Consider the following 23653-nt stretch of genomic DNA (forward strand, 5'->3'; position numbering starts at 1 on the left):
CAATCTACTTGTCCCTCATGAAAATCCACTTGTCTTGGTACATAAAATAATTTCAACCAAAATAGTACATAAATAAGGGCGTTATTAGTTTCTGCACTTTTTTTTTTCTTTTTTCTTCTTCGCCCTATAATAGCCATAACTCTTATTTTTCCATCTAGAGACCCATATGAGGCTTGTTTGTCATGGGACCAAGTATACTTTGTAATGACACCTTTCATTTTTCCATAACTTATGGTCTGAAACGAAAAAAAAAACATTTGTGAGGTGAAATTGGTGGGGAAAAAAAAGCTAATTTGGGGGTTTTCTTGTTTTTTGCCAGTCACCTTCTGGTCAAACTTTCATGCAATCTTATTTTACTAATGAAAACATTTTTTAACACTTTTTAATTTTTGAAAAAAGTAATTCCTGACCCCTATAACGTTTAACTTTTTCCGTGTACTAGGCTGTATGATGGCTCATTTTTTTGGGCCATAATCTGCTGTTTTATATTGGTTCCATTTTGGTATTGATTGGACTTTTTAAACTTTTTACTTTTTTCTGGGATATGGTGTTATAAACATAAAAAACACAATTCTGTGATTTTTTTATTTTTATTTTTTTTTTTACATTAACTACATTGAACATACGGGATATATAAAGTTATTTTAATAGTTTGGACAATTACGCACGCGCCAATACCAAATGTTTATTTTTATGTTTTACGTATTTTTATTTTTTTTTATGGGAAAAGGGGGGGTGATATGAACATTTAAAGGGGTACTCCGGCGCTTAGACATCTTATCTCCTATCCAAAGGATAGGGGATAAGATGCCTGATCGCGGGGGTCCCGCTGCTTGGGACCCCCGTGATCTTGCACGCCGCACCCCGTTATAATCAGTCCCAGGAGCGTGTTCGCTCCGGGTCTGATTACTGTAGATCACGGGGTCGGAGCATTGTGACATCACGGCTCCGCCCCTTGTGATGTCATGCTCTGCCCCCTCAATGCAGAGACAGCGGTCACGCCCCCTCCCATAGACTTGCATTGAGGGGGTGGGGCATGACGTCACACAGGGGCGGAGTCATGACATCACATTCTTCCGTTCCAGTGGTTGGGAGCCAGAACCTCCAGCGCTGCCGGAAGCAGTAACAGGTGGGTGCTACGTGCGGGGGTCCCCAGTAGCGGGACCCCGTGATCAGACATCTTATCCCCTATCCTTTGGATAGCGGATAAGATGTCTAAGCGCCGGAGTACCCCTTTAATATGGAAGGGGTTAATGGGTGTTTTTTAAAACTTTTATCAAACTTTTTTTTATATATATACTTTATTAGGAGGAATCATTAGATTCCTTATACAGATCAATGCAGTTCTATAGAACTCCATTGATCTGTGTTCATTTGATTGAGCCTGCTCAAGGCAGGCTCAATCAAATGCAGATCCATGGGGGCAGCCATGGAGGAAAAGGTAAGGCCTCTGGCTAAATCCACAGTGATGGCACTGCAGGGTGGCGATCCACCCCACTAGACCACCAGTGATGGTTATAAGATCCCTTTAGATGCTGCTGTCAACTTTGACAGTGGCGATCTAAAGAGTTAATAGCTGGCCTCAGCCCCCGGCTACAAGAATTAAAACAATACCCATGTTTACATGCTTTTCTATTATACTGCTTTAAAAAAATAAATGGTTCTTATGGTTGCTGATACTGTTCAGTGCTATGCATAGGCATTGAACAGTAATATCAGCAAAATGGCAGACCAGAGGAAGATATGGCTGGAGCGGTCCTGAAGAAGATGAGATAAGATCCAGCTGCCATCTTCGCATCTGATGACATCTGTACAGTTAATGGCGGTCACCACCGTGATCGCTTATAACAGACGGAACCAAGCTCGCTGCATAGATCCTACATGCCGCAGGGCGTAAGTGTATCCTTTGGTGGGCAGAGTACCAGGTAGCCATGGCATACATTTACGCCTGCGTCCTCTAGGGGGTAAAAGCCTTGACAGTTTTTCAGTGAGCTCTTACTAGAACTTCAGTTGCCAGGCTGGGGGCACACACTGTTTGTTTCTGCTGATTCCAGTGTACACAGGACGTTTATAGTTAGCCTGCTTATTCAAACAGTTACACATTTCAATTTGTGCTTCTAATATATTGCCCATACATTCATGGCATGCTTTTATTAGTTACATTTGCTTATTGTACATCTTATAAGTATGGTATGCATCTAGAGAAAAAAATTACAATCCATTTCTATATTTTGTTTTTGTAGAGAATACAGAAAAATAGAAATGGACAACTGAAAGTGGTTCACTGTGACTTCTTTAAGATCGACCCCTGGTCTGAAGGACTTGTTCAGCCTCCTTCTATGTATTCCAGTACACTTATGAAAACCTTGAACATCAGTGAAGTTCCTTGGGCTGCAGGTCAGATTTCAATTTTTGCTCAATTAACCAATTTTTCACAGTATTTTTTTTTACAATATTTTTGTCAAGAATTCCCAAGAAAGCCTGATCTGTAAAGAACATTGTAAACCTATTATTTAAACTTACATTTTTGTTGTCCTGGCAGAATACTGCAGAATAATATCATATCATTTTTTAAGTTTTATTAATGCTTAGTCATCCAAAAAAAAATAAAAACCAGTTACAGTATGAAAAATATGTTCATCAAAAGCTTAGATTAGTTTCACATCAGCCTTTGTGATCCGTTCAGGGAGGATCAGTTTATGTAGTTGAACGGATTATATTTTTAACAGATGATGAACTTAAAAAACTGGAACACTAGAAATGCTCATGTGAAACTAGCCCGAACTACTCCACCACCCATTGCAGTAGGGGTTGTATACACTCCCTGTCAATTTATAAAGATCATTGTATAGGCCGCCATTGTATTTGTTGCTGTTTTCAGTACAGACCAAAAAAAATTTAATCCATGTGGATGTCAAGAATATTATCCTGGATGAATGGAATTATTCTCGATCTTAAATTATTCTCGATCTGTCTCATGGCTAAAATTTTGGGAGGGAAATAAGACTCCTGAACTGAAACTGCTTCATTTCATTCTCTGGTTAACCTGCCATCCTGGGAAAAGGGAATTGATAAGAGGAAAGGGTTTTCAGAGGAAATAAATAAAAGGACGGTGAAGAATTTTCGCCACTAAGGAAAGTTAAGATGGAAATATGGAAGGTGGAGTTACCCCAAGGGGGAAAAAAGTAATTACTTTCTGCTGAACTCATCCACAGTCCCAATAAACAATGATGTCAGGCTGATAGGAGGGAGACTCAGGTTTATCCTTCCCCAGGAAAATTACCTCTTCAAATCCCTGGATCTTGAAAGCCCTGGAACTAGGCTACAGGAGTTCTTCCGTCTTTCTCCAAGACTTCATCTGTCATGTCGGCCATCTTTCCTCCTGCAAGAAAGAATGATAAAAGTAATAGAGAATCTCCTTCAATTGGGGTTCATGGTTTAAGTTCCATCATCAGAAGTAGGCAAAGGTCATTATTCATCAATTTTTCTAGTACAAAAACCATAGTATTTTCAGAATTATAAGTAACCTAGAAGTGCTAATCAAATTGTCTACAAATAATTCAATATTAAGTAGATGAAAACAGCCACCCTGATGATGGTCAAAAATGCAGCAATGGTAACATTGCACCTAAAAGAAGCTTATTTCCACATACTCTTTCATCCATACATTTGAAAATACCTTTGGTTTGCAGTTCTGTTTGTGTAGGGTGACACATAGCACATACCCAACGCTGCAAGAAATCTGCCATGCAGCAGGAAATGTGATGCGCATTTGGCTATGAGCAGACACACAGGGCTGTGACACACGGACCGAACCTTACTGCACACACAAGACTGTGGCGGGGAAGCCCTGTAGGGGAGATTTATCAAAACCTGTAGAGGGGAAAAATTGCCCATAGCAACAATCAGATAGCTTCTTTCATGTTTAACAAGACCTCTGCAAAATGAAAGAAGCAATCAGCAAAGTCTTTGATAAGCCTCCTCCTGTTTGTCTGCTCATAGCCAAATGCGCAGTGTATTTACCGATGCCGGACATTTTCTCGCAGCGTAAAATACGCTACATATGCACTATGTGTGACCCTGCCTTAAAGGGAAGACCTTCCCCCTACACTTCCTTTCAGTATCTCATCTGCCCCAAGATTCTTCACAGAAATCATGGTGAAAGTTATAGCTTTTTGGAAACATCAAGACATCACAGTAATAGTTTATTTAGAGTAGCTTTTCATAACAGCAAATGCTCAAAATCAGTTTTATGTCCAACTCAATCAGTATAATGAGCCTTTAATATCTAGGCTAGGGACAGACCAAGAGATGCCCTTGCTCAGAATTGGAATTTTTCACTTGGCTTTGCTTTTTTAGCAATACATCCAATGCAAAAGCCCTATCCAGGAGAGCATGATAAGAGTGAGTTTGGCTATGTTCACATGGCGGAATTTCCAAGCAGTATTCCACAGGAATATTTCTCTGCAGCAGAGTCCAATTGATTTCATTGTGATTCTGCTGCACCGTGCGCACACCGGAATTTCCAGAATCCCTGATTCCGGCGTCCTCAGAAACATTGCATCTGTTCAATGTCTCTGCAGATTCCACTAAGAAATGCATTGCCGTCTACGGAGACACTGCATTTTCAAGCAGTCCTATACCGCTGAATCAAGTAAATGTGCGGAATGTTCTCCCGTATTTTCCGGTTTACATTCCTCACATTTTTAGTCGTGTGAACATGGCCATTAATTGCAACTTCCTAGCCCAAAAAATTATGGTTTTGCTTCCTGAAAAACGTTGCAGTTAAGAAACTGTTTCTGCTTCCACAAGTAGAGAATCTTTTGTTCCAGAGCCCAGTCCCTTTAAGGTCCTCAAAATTCTTTTTCTAACAGCCTGGATGTTGAAGAGTCTGTCTTGAGACATAAGTTGTTATTCTTAATGGTCACCTCTTTGCAGCTCATTTTCATTGTACACGTGAATGGAGGGAAGTTGTAATACCACGCACGATCTGAGGATAGGTGGGGAGTTGTTTATGCTAGAAATTAGCTCTAGTCTTCTACTCCTGGATAACTCCGATAAGCTCCCAGTGTAACTGATGTAAAAAGTCAGGGCTGACAGCAGACACTTCTTGTGTCTGGGCTCTTTTCTGTTGCTGTCTGTGACAGTTTCATGACATTAAAAAACGTAAACTGGCTGCTTAAGTGCAGGTGTGGTGTTTTTGGAAGAAATTAGCTCAGTTTTATTTCCCTCTCCACTCCACTACAACCGAGAGGATCTATACCTAATGGTCTAAGAGCACTATCCACATGTGCAGTATCAGTCTGTTCGGCAGAAAGATCGACAGCATCATTGAAGCAGTTTCTGCAGCGCTGCAACCTGGGCGAGTCCACACACCTTTTTCATGCACTGTAGACTTGATGCATCAAATAATCAGGCCCTAACACCATTGTCCTGCCCTATCTCTCCTTAGTTGGTATTTCTCTCACATGGGCTGTCATGGTTGAGGACCTGTAAAGGTAAAATGATGCCATACTCATATTGGAATTCTGCTATTGGACAGCCTTGTTATATTCCTCCCTCCTTTTATGCATTAATAAATAGTTCCTGCACCGTATTCTGATGTCCACTAGTTATTTGTAAAACACTGGGGAGATGTAAGGGGGAGGGATTTTTAACCCCTGTTTCCTATTAGGTACTAGGGGAGCCATCTCTTGTGTGAGCTGTCATGGTGGACCCCAGAAAATCTAATTATGGGGAAATAATTCTACCTTTTTTCGTTCCTTATTTAGGTGTCATTCACATGTGTGGATTCAAACTCTGATTCTGTACTGAAATGTACAACAAATACAAAGGCATCCCATGTCCCGTGTTTGTGCATGGATTTCCACAAGAACTTTATGCAGTTCCCTGTAAAAAGCAGCCCTCTCACAGCTCTGTTGGTGAAAAATAAAAATGTTATACTGCAGGATGTAGTAACACAAGAAAAATTATAAATTCTGTATTGCCATAATTGAACAATAAGAATAAAGTGAACATCTGCCCTAAAGCGCCTTTTGATTTCGAGAGCTTTAGCGCTAAACACTTCTTTTCATTGTGTTTTCCCTGCTCCCACTGACTTAATTGGAAGCAGGGTTTTTGGCAGTGACAACAGCGCGTTTTATGCCCATCTTAATGCACCTTAATGAAGATTTTCACTTGATGCGATGTGTGACTTACTACTGAATACAGGCTCCATAGACTAAGGCTATGTTCATACCTCACTGTCCGCACGGAAAATCTCCATGTGGACATTCCGGAGACAGCAGGCTAGGACCACACAGGAATGCGCCGTCTCATAGATGGCAGTGCATTCCGTACAGGTTCATTCTTTCTGCAGACACGGAATTTAACATTTCTATGCCAGAAACGTCCGGGGCAGAAATTCTGACGTGTGCACAGCACAGCAAAATCCTGTTGAATTTAACAGAACTTTGCTGCAGCGGAATCTCCGTGCAGAATTTGGCATGTGTGAACATAGCCTAACTGCATGCTGAAGCGGGAAGTGAAATTCAACCAGCTTTTACAAATAGTGGGAGGTGGTCTCAGCACTCAGAGCCCTGCTGATCTTAATGGGACTCTCTGGTGTAAGGGTGGTGTTTTTTTTCTTTTTCTTTTAATAAAGATTGTTTCTTATGAAAAAGAAAGGGAAAAAAAACCTTAACTTACCTTCCATGATGCCTCAATTATCACTGCTCCAGTCCCCGATGCCCCGAAGACAGGCTGGGCATCTTTATTAAAGAGCGAGAGAAAAAAAAAACTTCTGCCAGAGTACCCTTTTAACTTTTGTCAAAAGTTTATGTAAAGGACAGTAACCTTTTTGAGAGATTGTTGGTTACCTTTAAATTGTAAACAATGTGAAAGAAATGTCAAGATTCTGACCCCTATCAGAGTGGTATCTTACCCATAAGTATGGCTTATCTTAGAGCCATCAGTTTTCAAGAACAGGATAACCTCTGTTAAATTAGCAATATGTAAACTCTCCTTGTTATTAATCTGTGATCCTGTCAGATTTCATACTCATCTTTTGTGTTTTTGTTTTTTCTTCAGATGTCCCTCTAAAAGTTTTTCTGATGCTTGGCCATAAAAAAGAACGAATTTTACTTTGGCGGCAAATTTATTCTCTCTATCAACGACTTTCAGTTTACAGATTTGGAAGAGTAGAATTAAATGTCTTTATGACGGAAAATCAGTACTTGGTATGTCTGTATATTACATGCAATACTTGCTATATCTTAATAAAATTGCTATATTCTGCCGTGTGAAGGAATTAGGCATGTAACCTAAATATGCTTGTTGATGGGTCGTGGGCATTTTTAGGATTGAGAATACCAGTTGACCTACCCAAAAAGTGTATTTTTTACATCAGCAGCTATAAGCTAAAGAGCCTTCCATAATGTGTATTTTTATTTTTCTAAAAAGAGCAGCTCATATGAGTTGGCCTAAACATTGTGCCAAATATCCACTTAGAAGAACATGTAATACTTGCTATAGCTTGTGTACCATACAAAATCCATTTAAACGCATTACTACAGTTGCAATAAGAATATCAAATTAAACATTTCATTGCAGGGTCACACGTGCTGTATTTGCTGCTGCGTCATTTCCTACCTATTGAAGTCATTAGGTAGCAAAATCAGCTGCAGAAAATATGCAATAAAATACTGCACTTGTGACCCTACCCTTTTTGGGTTGATTTTTACTGTAATTGAGGAGCTATAAATTTATCCTCTAATCCATAATATTTTCTTCTAGAAACTGATTTCTAGACCTGGAGACTTTATGAAGTATAAAGCACTGAGTGTCCTGTTTCAGGTTGCATGTGATATTGAACTGTTACACAAGGTGAGTTACTCAATGCACAATTCAGATATATTTATAACCCATTCTTAGGGTAGTTGTTACTAGTGCCGTATTTTGCTACCAATTGACGTCCATGAGTAAGCAAAATACGGCACGTGACCCTACCCTATCTTGTTCTGTTTTTTGTCTCATAGGGGTGGATCTATATAGATGGATAGATATATAGATATAGACAGAGAGATAGATAATATAATTGTTTTTCTCCCCTGCAGCGGTAACAGAATATTGTGTTTTTACTGTCCTGTCTGTTTTCCACACAGTGGAAATTAGAGCAGCAGAAGGCAATCCCCTTATTAGAGAGGTTGTAAAAGTGCCCCACATGGAATGCCTACATAGTAAAAATGCCACACATGCAATTCCCTAACGGTATAAGTGCCAGAAATATTGCCAGAATATGCATGTCATTATACTAACTTCCACCCTGTTTGCTTCCTACTTTTGAGTTTTGGGGTGATAGTCAGCGGCTACCTTGAACAGTTACTGACTGTGTCAATGAGGGTTGTTGGTTGTTTAATCTCACAAAAATTCTGTTAAATTTTTCCTTTTTTATTTTTTTTTTTATTTCCTTCTATCAGGAACCCACATCCTCATTTTTGACACCTGCAAAATTTAGGAATCCATCAATGACCAAATCTGGGGTAGGTGCTAAAACATTGAGTAATATCTTTGAATATTGAGTGATATAACATGTATGAATGTGATTGTGTGTGTTTAATTACATTTTTTCCCCCATCAGTGTCATGTGACTTTGCCTTTTTCTCCCAGTCTTACATTGAGTGTGAGAAGATGCGTGTAAGAACCTGTGTGGTACAATTGCAGAGTCTCCTGCATAGGTCCTTGTTGTTAGAAGGGGATGTTGTATGATTGTATTATCAACTTTACCACCAAGCATTCTGCTGGTCTCTCTCCATCCTCAATGGAAGATTGGGAAGGGGAACAAAAGTATTGTACTTTTTGGAAGAGCTTCAGTGCAACAAAATGATCCTAGTCTTTTGGATTAAATGAGTTGTGCCATGGTGTAAAGTTATCCCCATCCACAGGGGATGGGGACCCCAGTCCCACATTAAAGGAAATCTGTCACCTGGTACTGACAGGTAGTGCAGGTGACACTGATGACAACTGTACTCACCTTGTCACGTTCAGTGGCGAGGATCTTTGGTAATTTCCTCCTTTAGCTCCGCTCCGGGCACCCGGCTTGGGGCATGGGCAGAGCTTACTGACATCACTGCTGCTGATCCCTGCTGGGTCTTGCTGTGAGAGAACAGCAGCAGTGAAGTCGGTAAGCTCCGCCCCTGCCCCAAGTCGGGCGCCCAGAGCGGAGCTAACAGAGGAGATTACTGAAGATCTCCGCCACGGAACGGGACAAGGTGCTTACCGTTGTCATTAGTGTCACCTGCACTGTCAGTACAAACAGGTTAGTGCCGGTGACACTGGTGACATATTTACTTTAGAGATGTGCGGGTCGCGCATGTGCACTGCTGTTTCATTCTTTCCTTTTTTTTCCAAAACGGCTCTCATAGAAAATGAATGGAGCAGTGGCATGTATGCGCAACCTGCCTCTCCATTTCAATGTGAGACTGGTGTTCCCGTTCTTGTGATTTTGGATAGGGGATAAGATATCTGATCGCGGGAGTCCCCCAGCAGCACCCAACATTTGTTTAGGGCGCCAAAGGCTCATGACTTCAAACCACACCCCCTCAATGCAAATCTATGGGAGAGGACGTGGCAGCTGTCACACCCCTCCCATGGACTTTCATTGAGGGGGCGTGATGTCACGAGCCTCCGGCGCAGCAGCCGGCGTTCTAAAGAACGGTGACGTGCACCATCCCTGAAGACAAAGGGATGGGACCACAGCCGTAGCAACTGGTGCTGGTAAGTAGAAGTCCCCGCCCAGGGGACATCTTGCTGGGTGGCCAGGGGGGTCTTTATATCTTCACCGTCCCTGGGGGCAAAAATGTCCCCCGGTGATGTTGAGGATAATTATTTTAGCGTATATAACGCGTTGTCAAGCGTGTTATATGCTAAAATCAGCCGAAATGGGCTGTGTCCTTAAGGGATTAATGGGGATCTGGCTTAGGGTGTTCCGCCTTGCTGTCTTTTTTGCACCCCTATATGGTACTTCATCACACTGCATTAGGGCTGCACGATTTGGGGAAAAAGTGTGATTGCGATTATGGAGGTAATATTGCGATTTCAATTTGCGATTGCGATATAATAAACTATGAAATCCCTGCTATTTCATGTCCAATCCCCTCATTTCATATAGTCAACCCCCTCCCCATTTCATGTTCATTGACTGAACATAAAATAGAAGGGATTGGATATGAAATGGGACAAATAGAGCCTAATTCCTCCTCTGCATTTTATGTGCCTGGCCTGGTATAATGGAGTCTGCGTACTCTCCTGGCCTGGTATAGTGGAGTCTTTTTAGGACCAGTAAGGGGGAGTTCGTCTCTTTCCTTCTGGCCTTCTTATAGCCAGAACTTCTTTTTTTTTTTTTCTACCTACAGACCCATATGAGGCATGTTTTATGCGCCACCAATTGTACTGTGTAGTGACATCACTCATTTTACCACAGGCTCTCAGACCCCTATAATATTATTTTTCTGTATAATTTCTAATTTTTTGCACCATGATCTGTAGTTTTTATCGGTTTCTTTTTGTTTTGATTGGACTTTTTGATCGTTTTTCATAAATTTTTTCTGGTATATAAAGTGATAAAAAATCAGCAATCCTTGTATTTAGTTGTTTTGTTTTTTTACGTTCACGCCATTGACCGTGCGGTTTCATTAATGTTATATTTTAATAGTTCAGACATTTACGCAATTCCAAATACGTTTATTTTTAACATTATTTTATATAAAAATTGGGGACGAAGAGGGGTGAGTTACCCTTTTATCAGAGGAAGGGCTTATTAACCTTTTTTACATTTTCTTTTACAATTTTTTAGTTCCCATAGGGCTGGGTTTTCCAAACAGGGTGCCTCCAGTTTTTGCAATACTACAACTCCCAGCATGCCCGGACATCCAAAGGCTGTGGGGGTTAACACTTTCCTCCCAGCGCTCGGCCCTGCAAAAGGGCCGAGCAGGGCCGCGCTGCATGGAAGCTTACCACCTCCCTTTTTTTTTAATTGTCAGCTCCCTTGCGGCACGGCCCCACTCCTCCATTGTGCGGGTCACTGTTTCTCCTCACAGTAGTGCTTAATCGCAGAACTTTCCCCAATTATCACGATTCGATTGGAATTGCGAGGCCTCTCACCTCACCAAGCCAGATAACCCTGCTCTGTACTGACGAGACAAAAACCTCCAAGGAAAGTGGACTTCAGGCGCTGAAGGACCAGACAACATTTATTCCCAGTATGCAATGCGTTTCGTGCATGTGGACAGGGGAACAGGAAGCACTTATATACACACCAAACACAAAAGACAAAAGATTAACCCCTCATTGTCAGGACAATCATCCAATGGGGGAATAACAGGAAATAACAAAGATTAACCCTGCGCTGTCCTAGGTTAACCAATGGCTAACCCCACAACAGCAAAAAAAAGTGCACATTATAAAGGTGCAAAAGTGCACTAGCTGTAAACCTCAAAAATTGCACTGTACAATAAAGTGCATACAGTAAATTAAAGAACACACACAAAATGGATAAAAACCAAAGACAATATCAATAAAATTGTTAAAAAATTATTAAATCAGCGGGTGTTCTCAATGGTTTTGTTTAGTCCGTTCGGAAATAAAGTGCATAATTTGAAGATCCAAAATGATTCCCAGTTGATAAGTTTTTGATATCTTTTAGGTACATCGCCGGGAATCATTTCCAAAATTTGGACCTTCAAACAATCAGTCTTTTTGCTGTGCACGGTCATAAAATGGCGTGACACACTGTGTAATAAATACCCATTTTTTATATTAGAACGATGCTTATTCATACGGGCGCGAATGGGCTGGATAGTCCGGCCAACATATTGTAAAAAACAGTCACAGGATAATAAATAAATAACGAAGGAACTATCACAACAGTAAGAACCCTTAATATAAAATATATCATTAGTAACTGCTGATTTAAAGGAGCAGTCAGTGCAAACCATCCCACAGCAAAGACACCTTGGTTTATTGCACTTGTACATCCCACGGTCCTTTGGAGGGACAGTGGAAATAGGTGTAGATCTAAGTCTGCTGGGGGCCACTAGATTTCGTAAATTGTCTGCAGATGGGTCCTCTTTCCTTCTGGAGAGAGTGTTCTGGCTTGGCATAAATCCCAATCAGTTTTGAGACTACTTAAGTGCAGCCCTACACTACATGTATGTTTTTAATTGCAAGGTCTTGAATTTGCTTGCCTTAGACAAATAGAAGTATGTCAATATACGGCATTTGTGTTCAGCAATCTTTTTTTTCTGTATATTATTTGCTATGCATATTTGTAGCACCAGATGTGTGCTTTTCAGTTACTGCGTGCCCAGATGTATATTTTTGTTATACTTTATAATTGAGGAATTAATTTATTGAACTTCCATATTTTATGCCTGTATATTTTTTTTTAAGGGTTTTCCAGATGATGGTTTGTGTTTAGTACGAATTACTCCAAGAAGAAACTTGTTTTCAGAGAATTTTACAACTGCGGATGGGAGTACATTCATTCATATGATAAAGCAATTACTGGCAACACGCAAGTCAAAGCTGATAGACAAACTTGAGTAAGTGTTCATAGAAAAGAATAACCTCATTTATTAATGGATTTATTATTAAGTCTGTGTTGGTGATCATAAATATGTGGTGTTTTCCATATGATTGGTAAAGTTGCTGAATTATTTCTTCAGTTATTTCTTCAGGGGCCCCAGCTCTGCCTCCGCTCTCCCCATGCAGGAGGCGTGTCTACCCTCCATGTATCTCTATGGGAGAGACGGAGATTCAGCATTTGTGCATGCCTGCCTCTTCCATAGAGCTGAATGGAGGGGGCATCTCTGTCGACCTCTTAGAGAGGTCGATGACACAAGCATTAGCCCTGCAGAGCCATGGCAGTTCTGGATCCCCGGTCAGACCCTCTGCGATGAGACACTTATACCTTATCCTGTGGATAGGGTAGAAGTTTTCTAAGCCTGCAGTACTCCTTTAATACAGATCTGTGTATTTTTATATAGTCACTAACTTAAAACACAACTTGTGGTACGGTTTTCTATGCATCTTCCCAAGGCTCACATGAAGCTCCTCAAAGAGCTGTATAGAGAAAGTGACATCTGATTCACACAGTAGTTACTGTGAGAACTGGATACCTAGGCAAACAGTGGGACTAGAATCCCTTCATAGCTGGGAAATGAAGCGATCCAGGAAAGAGCATTACCCATACTGTTTAGGCATGGGATGTCAGTGCCGGGGATTTAACCCCTTAAGGACATAGCCCATTTTGGCCTTAAGGACACAGTCTATTTAAAAAATTTTTTTTGTTTTTTTTTTCCTCCTCCCCTTTTTAAAATCCATAATGCTTTTATTTTTCCACCTACAGACCCATATGAGGACTTGTTTTTTGCGCGACCAATTGTACTTTGTTCTGTAAGTCAATGCAAATAAAATGATGCCCAATTTATATAGTTTTTCTATTATACTATTTTATAAAATGGAAACTTTATTTCTCGGTCGCCTCATTGAGAGACCATGGGTATTATGCTGCTGACACTAGGCAAAAGAAGTCTGCTCCTCGCTTAGTGTCCGTAGGAGGCAGACACAGGTCTGGTACTCTCTCCAGACCTGGTCTTATTTCTTTGTTTTTTTTCCTAGTTTTAGTCTAAAGTTTAGTTTTTCTTTCCTTTTGTTATTTTCTCTAGCATGGGGCAACAGGAGCATGGCGTTGCCTGATCCCCCCACCTGCGAGCTAGGGGAACGGTGCATTGCTGGATGGGCCGTTAACTCCTCCTCGCCAACAACGGTATACCCTGGGCTTGGGTCCCCCATTTACCCGTTTGCTAGGCTGGCCTAAGGCAGGTGGCCCTGGCTGGTTGAAGACTTCGTTGGGGAGTATGCTCCCTGTGGATGAGTATTCCCCCCCCCCCCCCCCCCCGGACCTCTTCGCCTGTGGTATTCCTCATTTCCAGGCCACAGGCGGTGAGTAGCAGCTGGGCATGAGGAGGCTCAGACCATGGCTTCTTTGCGCAGCCTGCGCATATGTGGGCTGTTTTCCTCGGCCCGTGCTGCAGTTTAGCTCTCTAATTGAGCCTGCGGCTTTGGCCTAGCCAGGGCTCTGCCCCCTTTTCTTTGGTGCCGTATAGCGCGCCTGGGATCGCATGAAACCCTCCTCCCATTCTGCCCCCGGCCTCTCTTCTGTCAGCGCGCGCTCTGGGAGCAGGCTGCAGTCCGTCATATGGGAGCGCACTCTGAAGGGGATGGCTTCTCTCCTCCCTCACTACCCCACCAATGAGGCCTTAGCACGCGCTCTGATGGTCAGTGCCCCGACCACTCAGGTGCTTAATGCGCTGCAGGGGTCTGTCGGCCCCTCCCTCCCTCCCTCCTTTGTATTAAAAAAAGAAAAAAGAAACCTCTCGCGAGCGCTCTGCACCCTCCAGTGGCTGCATAGCTACATTGCTGCAGCACTGTTTCTATCTCTCCCCTCTAGTGTTCAATAGTAGTTATTACAGCTACATATTTTTTCTATAGCCCTTCCTTTTACTCCTGTCTGTCAATCAGTTTGGAGTTTTCTTCCACAGGTCCCCTGCCTTTCTAGTATGCCTTTAGGGCATTTTTAATGGCTAAGATAAAGTGCGGTATCCGTCTCATCAGTTTAATATCTGATATGTCCCCTATTCGGGAACCATATATTGAATGGATTTTTTATTTTCTTGTCTTTTTCCTTCCGTTGCCCTTGGCGGGTGACGGATAGTCGTGTTTCTGCGGGTTCAGTGCACCCCCTGTATTAGACTTTGTCCTTTGTTCCGTGTATTGCGGCACCAGCCATGTGCATGGTTACTTCAGGCTCACATATGCTGAGGACCTAGAGTCCGCAATGGTTGTGTAGCCCCTGTTCCAGAGTGACCTTCTTTTTTATTTTATTTTTTTTGGGGGGGATTTTCCCTTGCACCTCTTGGTCGCCTTCGCTGGGGTATGCAGTTGACGAAGGTTCAGTCTTTGGGACAGTAACCTGCGTTACTCCCAAGGGGCTGCATAGTGGCTCTGTGGTTAACGCTGTTGCCTTGCGCCGCTAGGCTGGGGTTTTTGATCCACCAAGGACGACTTCACAAAGGACAGCTTCTGCATAGATGTTCTCTGCAGGTTTGCACAGGGAGTGACATTAAGCCTGTTCCCTTCTCCACCGACCTCCCTTACCCCTTCTACTGCTCATGAAGGATGTGCCGTCTGCCGCAGCTGCTATTTCAGTACTCCACTGTGCGTGAGAGTTAACCGTTGTACAATGGACCCTCTACACCATCCATGGCAGTTGGGTCATCTGCCGCAGCTGCTGTCCCGATACTCCCACTGTGAGTGCGAGTTGCCCGATAGAAGTAGAATGGACCCTCTACACCATTCATACATGTCAGTCATCTGCCGCAGCTGTTGTTCCGGTACTCCCACTGTGTGTGTGTGAGTTGACCGATGTACCATGGACACTCTACTCCATCCATAGAGGTCGGATCTTCTTCCGCAGCTACTCCACTATGAGTCAGAGTTGGCCGCTGTACAATGGAACCTCTCCACCATCCATGGAGGTTGGGTCGTATGCCGCAGCTGCTGTTCCGGTACTCCCTGTGAGTGAGAGTTGACCAATGTTCAAGGGCCCTCTACACCATCCTTAGAGGTTACGACGTCTGCCGCATCCATGGTGGCAGTTTCGGTACCCTACTATCTGTTAGAGTTGACCATTGTCCTTCCGCCCTCTACCATGCCCTTGGAGGACTTGCCATCTGTCGCATCCGTGGCTATAGTCCTGGTGCACCACGGCATGCGGGCGTTGTCAGGAGGGTGCCCCTTCATGCACCCAAGTTTCCCCAATGTGCACCCAGGTTTCGCCAACGGACACAAATTTGTGGCCGAATTCCGGACCCTGCTTCCGGTGGGAGACGTCCAAATGTTGTGCCCCTGCGGGTGCAATGGGCCTCCTATAGCAGCAGCATGTGTGATGTCACATGGTTGGTTTGTGTGTCGGATCACCTTCAATCCTCCCCCCCCCCCCCCCCTGTTTCCTGCTGTAGCCTTCTCAGCACAGGGTTGCACTAAAGGTTTTTATCAGTACCATTTTCTGTTTTGTTGGGACTTTTTTGATTGATTTTTCTTAAACTTAAACATATTTTAAGTGTCCATTAATAAATAAATAGCACTGTACCTCACAGGTTTTACAAAAAATAGTACACATGAATAAATAGAATAAAAATGGTGGGTATAAACCACTCAAATAATGGGGAACCTGGTACACAAGGGCTTTATATATGAACTCCTTATGAATTAAATCAAAACTAGAGAAATTGAGTCATTTCAAATGAATTAAAAATTTAATTTTATTGATTACATTAAAAACAATAGATGGGGGAAGCTAACACAGGAGGGAAATAGGACAGACAAATGGCGTCACTGCTGCCAGCACATGTAAACATCGTTGGGAAATACGGAAGAGACAAAAGGTAAACTGTGCATACTAGTACAAAGACATACCGTATATACTCGAGTATAAGCCGAGTTTTTCAGCACGATTTTTCCATTGTACAACGGTTAACTCTCACGCACAGTGGAGTACTGAAATAGCAGCTGCGGCAGACGGCACATCCTTCATGAGCAGTAGAAGGGGTAAGGGAGGTCGGTGGAGAAGGGAACAGGCTTAATGTCACTCCCTGTGCAAACCTGCAGAGAACATCTATCGAGTTTTTCATGCCTCTTTTCCCCGCCCCGGGGCCGTGCGCGAAGCGCAGAGAAGAGCCCCGTGAAGATGGACAGGCCGGTGAAGATGGACAGCCCGGAACGACTATCCCTCCCCACCGAGCGGAGGCGAGTCCAAAACTAAAGGGGGAATGGGGGGCTGGATGATGACGAAGGCCCGGGCAGTGGTCTTCAACCTGCGGACCTCCAGATGTTTCATAACTACAGCTCCCAGCAGGCCCAGACAGCCGATGGCTGTCCGGGCATGCTGGGAGTTGTAGTTTTGAAACATCTGGAGGTCAGCAGGTTGAAGACCACTGTTAAATCAGACATTGACAAGCGGTGATTATGAAGGGGGCGGTGTGAGATGATAGGGTAATGATGAAGGGGGGATGATGACAGGGTAATGATGAAGGGGGGGGATGATGACAGGGTAATGATGAAGGGGGGGGATGATGACAGGGTAATGATGAAGGGGGGGGATGATGACAGGGTAATGATGAAGGGGGGGGGATGATGACAGGGTAATGATGAAGGGGGGGGGGATGATGACAGGGTAATGATGAGGGGGGGGGATGATGACAGGGTAATGATGAAGGGGGGGGATGATGACAGGGTAATGATGAAGGGGGGGATGATGACAGGGTAATGATGAAGGGGGGGGGATGATGACAGGGTAATGATGAAGGGGGGGGGATGATGACAGGGTAATGATGAAGGGGGGGATGATGACAGGGTAATGATGAAGGGGGGGATGATGACAGGGTGATGATTAGAGATGAGCGAACTTACAGTAAATTCGATTTGTCACAAACTTCTCGGCAGTTGATGACTTAGCCTGCGTAAGTGAGTTCAGCCTTCAGGTGCTCCGGTGGGCTGGAAAAGGTGGATAAAGTCCTAGGAAAGAGTCTCCTAGGACTGTATCCACCTTTTCCAGCCCACGGGAGCACCTGAAAGGTGAACTAATTTATGCAGGAAAAGCCATCAACTGCTGAGCCGAGAAGTTCGTGACGAATCGAATTTACTGTAAGTTCGCTGATCTCTAGTGATGATGATGAGGGAGTTAATGACGGGGGTCTGGATGATGACATGGGGGGGGGGGGGAATGATGTATTTGCCACCCTAGGCTTATAGTCGAGTCAATAACTTTTCCTAGGTGTTTGGGGTGAAATTAGGGGCCTCGGCTTATATTCGGGTCGGCTTATACTCGAGTATATACGGTAAGTCTTAAATTGCAGAAGATACAGTATCAACAACAAAAATAGAAAAAGTGCAAGAGTGCAGTAGGAGTGACTCCACCTCTGCGTCACTCCTGCAGCACTCTTGCACTTTTTCTATTTTTGTTGAGGTTGGTACTGTATCTTATGCACTTTAAGATTTATGTCTTTGTACTAGTATGCACAGTTTACCTTTTTGGCTCTTCCATATTTCCCAATGATGTTTACATGTGCTGGCAGCAGTGACGCCATTTGTCTGTCCTATTTCTTTCCTGTGTTTGCTTCCCCCATGTATTGTTTTTAATGTAATCGATAAAAAATGTTATTCATTTGAAATGACTCCATTTCTCTAGTTTTGATTTATTTTAAGTGTGTACAAGTACGCATGCAGCGATACCTAATATGTTCATTTTAAATGTGATAACTTAGTATTTTTCATTGGTAAATCTCTATTAGTGAGTTCACCAATCAAAATAAAAAAGCATGTTAAAACACAAAAGTAACACATGGTGTAAAAACAGCCTATTTCGCCCTTTCTCTCTATATATAGGAAAAATGGGGTAGACAGAGGGTGTGCCATCCGTCAGCACTTCAGGTGGTTGGGAACACCTCTTTGACACTTTGCACCAGAGAATCAAAGCATTTTTCTACGTTAAGGAAACTCTCGCAGATATATAAAAAGTACAATGTGTCTCCTTGTCCTAACAGCTATCTAACAATATCAGCAGTTTGGAACATGAATTGCAGCTTGGTAGCGTTACAAATAGATTTTAACTATTGAGCTTCAGCTGCAGTCCAAAGTAATATATTGAGCTGCATACAATCTTGTGGACTGCAGTTGTCACTAAATAGCTCAAATCAATCAGCACTACAAAAAGTTTTAGTGTAGCCCTAGACACAAAGGGGGAGATTTATCAAATCCTGTGCAGAGGAATAGTTGACCAGTTTCCCACAGCAACCAATCAGATTGCTGCCTTTATTTTTCAGGGGCCTTTTTAACCCCTTAAGGACGCAGCCCTTTTTCACTTTAAGGACTGAGCCCTTTTTCACAATTCTGACCATCGTCACTTTACGAATTAATAACGCGAAAACGCTTTTACCGAATATTCTGATTCTGAGATTGTTTTTTCGTGACATATTCTACTTTATTTTGGTATTAAATTGTCGGCGTTGCTTGCATCCTTTTTTTGTAAAAAATCCCAAAATGTCATGAAAATTTTGAAAATGTTGCATTTTTCTAACTTTGAAGCTCTCTACTTGTAAGGAAAATGGATATTCACAATAAATTAAATTTTTCTTCACAAATACAATATGTCCACTTTATGTTGGCATCATAAAATGGACATATTTTTGCTTTTTGGGAAAAATTAGAGGGCTTCAAAGTAGAGCAGCAATTTTCAAAAATGTCATGAAAATTGCTAAATCTGAAGGGACAGATGTTACAGAACTACAACTCCCAGCATGCCTGGGCAGTCTAGGCATGCTGAGAGTTGTAGTTTGGCAACATCTGGAGGGCTACCGTTTGGGCACCACTGTAACAGTGGTCTCCAAACTGACCCTCCAGATGTTGCAAAACTACAACTCCCAGCATGCCCAGACAGCCAAAGGCTGTCTGGGCATGCTGGTAGTTGCAGTTTGGCCTTCCTAGTGGTTGCCACAGTAAAGATCGTTTTACTTTCATTTTCAATCCCCCCCACCAACGATTCCCTACCTGATCCAGTATCCAGCAGGCTCCAGCGAAGATCCCGGGTCCCCAGGCATCTTCTCCTGCAGGTACGGCCTCCATCTTCTTCCCAGATCCCCCTCAACATCCAGCGGCGGGCAGAACGGGGGGTTGTCCTGTGCTGCCATTGGTCAGAACTCCGTTCTGACTAATGGCAGGGGATAGGAGGAGATCGCAGCTCTGCGACCTCACTCCTATCCCTTAGGCTGATCGGGGCTGTTGCTGACAACTCAGATCAGCCAGGAATTTGAGAAAATCGCATGTCTGAATTGACATGCGATTTTCTCCGATCGCCGACATGGGGGGGGGGGGTCTCAGGATCCCCCTGGGCAATGTGCCGGGGTGCCTGCTGAATGATTTCAGCAGGCATCCGGCTCCATTCCCCAACTGGCTAGCGGTGGGGACCGGATTTCCCACGGGCGCATGGATACGCCCTGTGTCCTTAAGGACTCAGAATGCAGGACGTATCCATATACGTATCCATATGCCCTGTGTCCTGAAGAGGCTAAAAATGAAAGATGCAAGCTGATTGTTTCTATGGGCAACTAACAAACTTCCCCCTTGCACAGGTTTTGATAAATCTCCCTGATTGTTTTTTATTCTTGTATTTGCTGAGCAGCCTAAGAAGAATCACCTTAGTATATTTGCTATAACATTTGTTTTTTTCCCCTTCTAGTAACCTGGCTCCTGGTAATGGGAAAGATTTATTAAAAAGTTTAGCTTTGCCAATGAACATTGTAACGGGCTGCATCTACCCAGAAGAATACAAGCTACTTTTTGAGATCCTGTCACATTCAGAAGAGTTCAATCCAAGTTTTGTATTAGATGAAATCTATGAAGATGTAGCAGTTCCATGCTATTGAACCAACTAGATGCTCTGTTTATAATATTGAGATTGCACCTGCATCGACTTTATGTATTCAGATCCATTGTGGTTTTAACATACCATAGCTGCATTAAATTCTCTGTTTATTTGAGAATATAAAATCCCTGTAATTAATTGTATTGCTGAAAATTGTCTAATGGAATAATGGTTTACACAATACAGAACTGCCAGATACTCCTTATATACTTTCTACATGTTGTGCAATTCTGGGTTTAAGGAAAGGACATTATTTATCTCAGGCTAATAGAATAATAAAAATGGAAAACTGAATCAAAATGGCAGCATCTAAATATATTCCCTCACACAAGCTTCTTCTTTCCACCTGATAACCTGCTAGAAGGGTCACCCTATTGGCTTAAAGGGGTTATCCAGCATAAGGTGATTTTAGTACGTACCTGGCAGACAGTAATGGACATGCTTAGGAAGGATCTGCACTTGTCTTGGGCTAAATGGCTATGTCACGCCCCCTCCCATAGACTTGCATTGAAGGGCGGAGCGTGAGGTCACACGGGGGCGGAGGTGTGACATCACACGCCGCCGGCCCCATGATCGACCGTAATCAGACCCGGAGCGAACACGCTCCGGGGACTGATCACAAACGGGGTGCCGCGTGCAAGATCACGGGGGTCCCCACCAGCGGGACTCCCGCGATCAGGCATTTTATCCCCTATCCTTTGGATAGGGGATAAGATGTCTAAGCACCGGAGAACCCCTTTAAGTGACACTGAGGGATCAAGGAGGGGGGAATGAAGCGGCACAGCGGAGGATCAAGGTGGAGGAATGAAGTGGTAAAGGGGGTGATCAAGAAGAGGAATGAAATGGTGCAGGGGTGATTAAGGAGAAGGATGAAGTGGCAAGGGGTGATCAAGGAGGAGGAATTAAGTGGCACAAGGTGATTGAAGGGGAGGGAATGAAGTTGCACAGGGGCTGAACAAGAGGTTGAGGAATTAAATGGCACAGAGGGTGATGGGGGGGGGGGATTAAGTGGTACAGGGGGTGATTGGGGGAGAGATGAAGTGGCATAGGGGGTGAGCAAGGGGGGGGATGAAGTGGCACAGAGGAGGATGGAGGGGGTTATGAAATGGAACAATGGGTGATCAAGGGGGGTAGCAGTCACTTTTTTTTATGCTAATACTGGTATTGCATCATGCTTCGTAGGAAACGTGGTGCAATTGGCAGAGGAGTGTGCATGTTTAAAAAGTATGTCACCAACTAAAAAGTTTGGAAATCTTTACCATAACCTATTGGCATGCTATATGTCCAACTATGCAACAAAAATCCTTTAATAGAAATTAAACATACAGTTCATTCGGAAAGTTTTCAAACTTGCAGCGACAGCTAATATATATTACTACCTTTGTAAGGGATTTACATGGCTGTTGTGCTGTTCTGTTATTCCTCCTATAATGTATGGTTCAAGTAAATTTTATTAATATAGAAATAAATGTAACAATCATTAGCATTATTTACATGGCCCATTATAAGGCTACAGTCACATCATGATTTTGCAATACGGTTTTGTATCACTTTTCTTTCCCCAAAACGGGAACAAACAACTGATAAAACCGTGTGGAAAATTGTGCAAATCTAAAAACTTATATAGTTTTTATATTGGTAAAAAAGCCATTTGACAGCTGCTCATGAACTCCCACAGCTGGGAAGTAGTTTCCCCAGCTGCGGGAGTCTGCGGGCGGCTTTGGTGACTACAGTAGCGCTTGTCCTATTACTCCCGTCATAAAACAGTCTGTTCCATGTTGGGGTAGTAGTACATGGGCCAAGGACCCGATTGCATCAGGTCTCTCTTCTGAGACCAGATGTGATCATAACTTATAAACCATGCTGGATGCTGTCTGATCTGTAGGCAGTTCTCTGCATTTTTGAAAACTTGAGATTTGTAAATTGTCAAACTCAGGTTGGGACTGCTGCAATGCCACTGCCTCAGAGGCCCCCTAGAAATGACTGCGTGGCGGGGAGCGGGATTTGCGGCCATCACAGATACGGTGTTCACCTATACAGTATGCCTCCAGTTGTTTCCCCATGACCAGAATTGCCCACAATACTCCATATGTGGTCTGACTAGTGATTTATACAGTGGAAAAACTATGTTCCTGTCCTGTCTCTTGAGACATCACATGACTTTGTTAGCCTTGGCAGCCGCTGCCTGGCACTGATTGCTAAAGTTGAGTTTACTGTTCACCAGTACACCCAAGTCTTTTTCAGTAGAAGTTTGACCTAGTGTCTTATTATTCAGCACATAATTGTACATTTTAGTTTTTACGGTCCAAATTAATAACCTTACATTTATCCACGTTAAACTTCATGTCTGTGCCCGTGCCTCCAGCTTCCCTAGATTGGTGCCAGAATGGCTGGCACCAACTGGCCATTCACAGAGCTAGGCGTGGTATTTGAAATTATACAGTGATGTTCAATAATTTTACAGGGAGGTGGCTAGCTGACATTGTTCCATGATGGGAACAGTAGTAGAGGAGACCGCTCCTGCGGGGGAAGCTGGTGGCATTGTGCTACATTTGCCGGCTGGCCGGCGCTCTGTAAAATCAATGAATATTACTGTATTATTTCAAATACCCCACCAAGAGCCACCCGCAGACTCCCATAACCTGGGAAACTACTTCTCGCATTATGGAAACTAGTCTGTTCCATGATGGGAGTAGTACCACAGCACTGTAGGAGTCCCGGGCGGCTGCAGAGTAAACTTTCAAAAACCGTACAGAACTGCACAAAAATGTGGTTAACCAAATAAATGTACAAAAATCGCACATCTAGTTGTGTACGTTTTTTTAATGGTATATCAATGTATACGGTCACATACGGTTTTCAAAAAGAAAATGTATACGGCAACCATATAGCATAATCGTGATGTGAATAAAGGTCACAGCGCAAACCGAACAAGGGCTTAACAACGTATAAGGAAAACCCATATCAAGGCTAATCTTTAATACTGTATATTACCCAAAAAAACAGACAGAAAAAATCTATATAATGAAGAGGCTGGGGGCAAAAAAAGAAGGAAGGTAGGGGACCAGAGGTAAGGGCACAACACTACCATTAATCTTTTAACCAAGCTTAAATGCTAAACTGTCTCCAAACAGC

The 23653-nt window shown here is 43.1% G+C and overlaps 1 protein-coding gene, 1 long non-coding RNA gene and 1 pseudogene across 2 annotated transcripts in view; 2 read left to right on the forward strand and 1 right to left on the reverse strand.

The window, feature by feature from the left end:
• The window catches only part of TFB2M (transcription factor B2, mitochondrial), a 28865-nt gene extending 7379 nt beyond the window's left edge, over positions 1–21486 (forward strand). Inside the window, exons 5-10 of the mRNA XM_056567175.1 lie at positions 2244–2397; positions 7069–7217; positions 7774–7863; positions 8457–8519; positions 12427–12578; positions 20333–21486. Of these exons, the coding sequence (XP_056423150.1) occupies positions 2244–2397; positions 7069–7217; positions 7774–7863; positions 8457–8519; positions 12427–12578; positions 20333–20519 (795 nt within the window). The 3' untranslated portion in view covers positions 20520–21486. The remainder of the gene's footprint in view (positions 1–2243; positions 2398–7068; positions 7218–7773; positions 7864–8456; positions 8520–12426; positions 12579–20332) is intronic.
• LOC130362533 (uncharacterized) lies at positions 117–23653 on the reverse strand. Its single transcript, XR_008891452.1, has 3 exons — positions 21898–23653; positions 3284–3382; positions 117–236 (listed from the first exon to the last, which is right to left on the reverse strand). It is a non-coding gene; the product is annotated as an uncharacterized LOC130362533 (long non-coding RNA).
• On the forward strand, positions 14598–14800 carry LOC130363270 (U2 spliceosomal RNA; annotated as a pseudogene).

The sequence above is a fragment of the Hyla sarda genome, chromosome 3, assembly GCF_029499605.1.
Source record: "Hyla sarda isolate aHylSar1 chromosome 3, aHylSar1.hap1, whole genome shotgun sequence".
Taxonomy (NCBI): domain Eukaryota; kingdom Metazoa; phylum Chordata; class Amphibia; order Anura; family Hylidae; genus Hyla; species Hyla sarda.